The sequence below is a fragment of the Canis lupus genome, chromosome 35 (assembly GCF_003254725.2).
Source record: "Canis lupus dingo isolate Sandy chromosome 35, ASM325472v2, whole genome shotgun sequence".
Lineage (NCBI taxonomy): Eukaryota > Metazoa > Chordata > Mammalia > Carnivora > Canidae > Canis > Canis lupus.
Window position 1 is genome coordinate 18,740,470 of NC_064277.1, and position 3,193 is coordinate 18,743,662.

At 39.8% G+C, this 3,193-nt stretch overlaps 1 protein-coding gene across 1 annotated transcript; it reads left to right on the top strand.

Moving 5' to 3' along the window:
- The first annotated feature begins 783 nt into the window (after positions 1 to 783).
- Positions 784 to 2,931, top strand: LOC112657503 (histone-binding protein RBBP4-like). Its single transcript, XM_035710560.1, has one exon. The coding sequence runs from the start codon at positions 886 to 888 to the stop codon at positions 2,161 to 2,163; it is 1,278 nt and encodes a 425-aa protein (XP_035566453.1). The 5' UTR covers positions 784 to 885; the 3' UTR covers positions 2,164 to 2,931.
- Positions 2,932 to 3,193: the final 262 nt, after the last annotated feature.

The window sequence follows — 3,193 nt, forward strand, 5'->3', positions numbered from 1 at the left end:
GTGTTTTCCTTTCAGCACTTTGAATATATTAGGCCACTCCCTTCTGGCCTAGAAAAATTCTGCTGAAAAATCAGCTGATAACTTTATGAATTTCCCTTGTATATAACAATTTACTTTTCTCTTGCTGCTTTTTTGTTGCTGTTACATTATGCTGTGCTCACTAGTTACCACATTTCATCATACAATACTATTACAGTACCAGTGACTCTATTCCCTATGCAATACCATTTATCTCATAAATTATTCATTTCATGGCTGGAAGCCTGAATCTCTCACTCCCCTTCTCTAATTTTCCCCATCCCTCTACCACCCCCCACTCTCTGGCAAACATCGTTCTCTGTATTTATGGTTCAGCTTTTGCTTTTTGTTCATTGGTTCTTGTTTTCTTTTTCACATATAAGTGAAATCATATGATATATGTCTTTCCCTGACTTATTTCACTTAGCAAAAACCCCTGAAGGTTAAAATATGTTGTCACAAAAGGCAATCTTTTATTTTCTATTATGGCTGAATAATATTCCATTTTAGATATAAAATGTGTGTGTATATTGTATATATACCCTACATATTCTTTATCCATTTATCTATTGATGGATTCTTTTGCTGCTTTTAAGATTTTCTTTATTTTTAATTTTTGACATTTTAGTTATTATGTGTCTTGGATGAAGATCTCTGGGTGCATCCTTTTTTGTGCGTTTCTGAGCTTCCTAGACTTAAATGTTCTGTTTCCCTCCCCAGGTTAGAGAAATTTTCAACTATTATTTCTTCAAATAAGTTTTCTGCCCCTGAAACAATAGAGGCCGCGCGCGCAGAGCGAGCGCCTGTAGCCTCCCCGCCCCTCCCGCAGCGCTCGACCCCGGGATCCCCCCGGCTCGCCTGCCCGCCATGGCCGACAAGGAAGCAGCCTTTGATGACGCAGTAGAGGAACGTGTGATCAACGAAGAGTACAAAATATGGAAAAAGAACACCCCTTTTCTTTACGATTTGGTGATGACCCATGCTCTGGAGTGGCCTAGCCTAACTGCACAGTGGCTTCCAGATGTAACCAGACCAGAAGGGAAAGACTTCAGCATTCATCGACTTGTCCTGGGAACACACACGTCGGATGAACAAAACCATCTTGTGATAGCCAGTGTGCAGCTCCCTAACGATGATGCTCAGTTTGATGCTTCACACTACGACAGTGAGAAAGGAGAATTTGGAGGTTTTGGCTCAGTTAGTGGAAAAATTGAAATAGAAATCAAAATCAACCATGAAGGAGAAGTGAACCGGGCACGTTATATGCCCCAGAACCCTTGCATCATTGCAACAAAGACTCCATCCAGTGATGTTCTTGTTTTTGACTATACAAAACATCCTTCCAAACCAGACCCTTCTGGAGAGTGCAACCCAGACTTGCGTCTCCGTGGACATCAGAAGGAAGGCTATGGACTTTCTTGGAACCCAAATCTCAGTGGGCACTTACTTAGTGCTTCAGATGACCACACCATCTGCCTCTGGGACATCAGTGCTGTTCCAAAGGAAGGAAAAGTTGTGGATGCGAAGACCATCTTTACAGGGCATACAGCAGTAGTAGAAGATGTTTCCTGGCATCTGCTTCATGAGTCTCTGTTTGGGTCAGTTGCTGATGATCAGAAACTTTTGATCTGGGATACTCGTTCAAACAATACTTCCAAACCAAGCCACTCAGTTGATGCTCACACTGCTGAAGTGAACTGCCTATCTTTCAATCCTTATAGTGAGTTCATTCTTGCCACAGGATCAGCCGACAAGACTGTTGCCTTGTGGGATCTAAGAAATCTGAAACTTAAGTTGCATTCCTTTGAATCACATAAGGATGAAATATTCCAGGTTCAGTGGTCTCCTCACAATGAGACTATTTTGGCTTCCAGTGGTACTGATCGCAGACTGAATGTCTGGGATTTAAGTAAAATCGGAGAGGAACAATCCCCAGAAGACGCAGAAGATGGGCCACCAGAATTGTTGTTTATTCATGGTGGTCACACTGCCAAGATATCTGATTTCTCCTGGAATCCCAATGAACCTTGGGTGATTTGTTCTGTATCAGAAGATAATATCATGCAAGTGTGGCAAATGGCAGAGAACATTTATAATGATGAAGACCCTGAAGGAAGCGTGGATCCAGAAGGACAAGGATCCTAGATATGTCTGCACTTCTTGTGATTTTAGACTCCCCTTTTTTTTTCCTCTCAACCCTGAGATTGATTTAACACTGGTTTTGAGACACAGACTTTGTTTGGCTATCCCTCTGTGATAGGTACCATCAACAATGTTATTAGCCCAAACAGAGGGTGTTTTCTAAATATTAACTGGGGGACTTGATTCACTAAAGCCACAGACTTATATTTAAATTTTCTTCAGGAATTTTCTAGTAACAAAGGTCTAAAGTAGCCACAGAAAGGGGAATATTGTGTGTGGTTATTTTTCTTCTTAGGCCATATCCCCAAGTTTTTCAGACTCCTTTAAGTAAAGGCTAAAGTGAGGAAGGAATAGAGCCAAGTGAGGTAGGTGTCTGAGCCATGAAGTATAAATACCACAAGATGTCGTTTTTATTCAGGAAATAGGGGAGATTCAAGTCATATAAATTCCTATTCTAAAAACTTCACACCTGACTTTCCAGGATGCACATTTTCCTATGTAGACCAGTCTCCTCTCAGTTTCTTCAGTTAAGTCAAAACTATGTGTTCCTCTTTCCCCATATATTTTTGCTTGTTAGTGTATTTCTTGAGCTGTTTTCATATTTCTTTCCTTTCTGTGAAATGGTTTTTTTTAAAAACTTGGGACCACCAAGTTGTAAAGATGTATGTTTTTACCTGACAGTTATACCACAGGTAGACTGTCCAGTTGAGTTGAGAAGAGTGAATTGATAGCTTGTATTTGTTTTTAAAATTAAATTAATCCTGGATAAGAGTTGCTTTTTTTTTTTTTTTTAGGAGTTAGTCCTTGACCACTAGTTTGGTACCATCTCTATTTTGGGTGACCTGTTTCACCAGCAGGCCTGTTACTCTCCATGACTAACTGTGTAAGTGCTTATAATGGAATAAATTGCTTTTCTACGTAAAAAAAAAAAAAAAAAAAAAAAAAAAGTTTTCTGCCCCTGTGTCTGTTTTCCTTTGGGGTAACCTAAAATGTGAATATTAATATAGTTGATATTGTCTCAGAGGTCTCTTAA

Bases quoted from the DNA above. Each gene is read 5' to 3' on its own strand.
- LOC112657503 (XM_035710560.1), top strand. From the start codon at position 886: ATGGCCGACAAGGAAGCAGCCTTTGATGACGCAGTAGAGGAACGTGTG.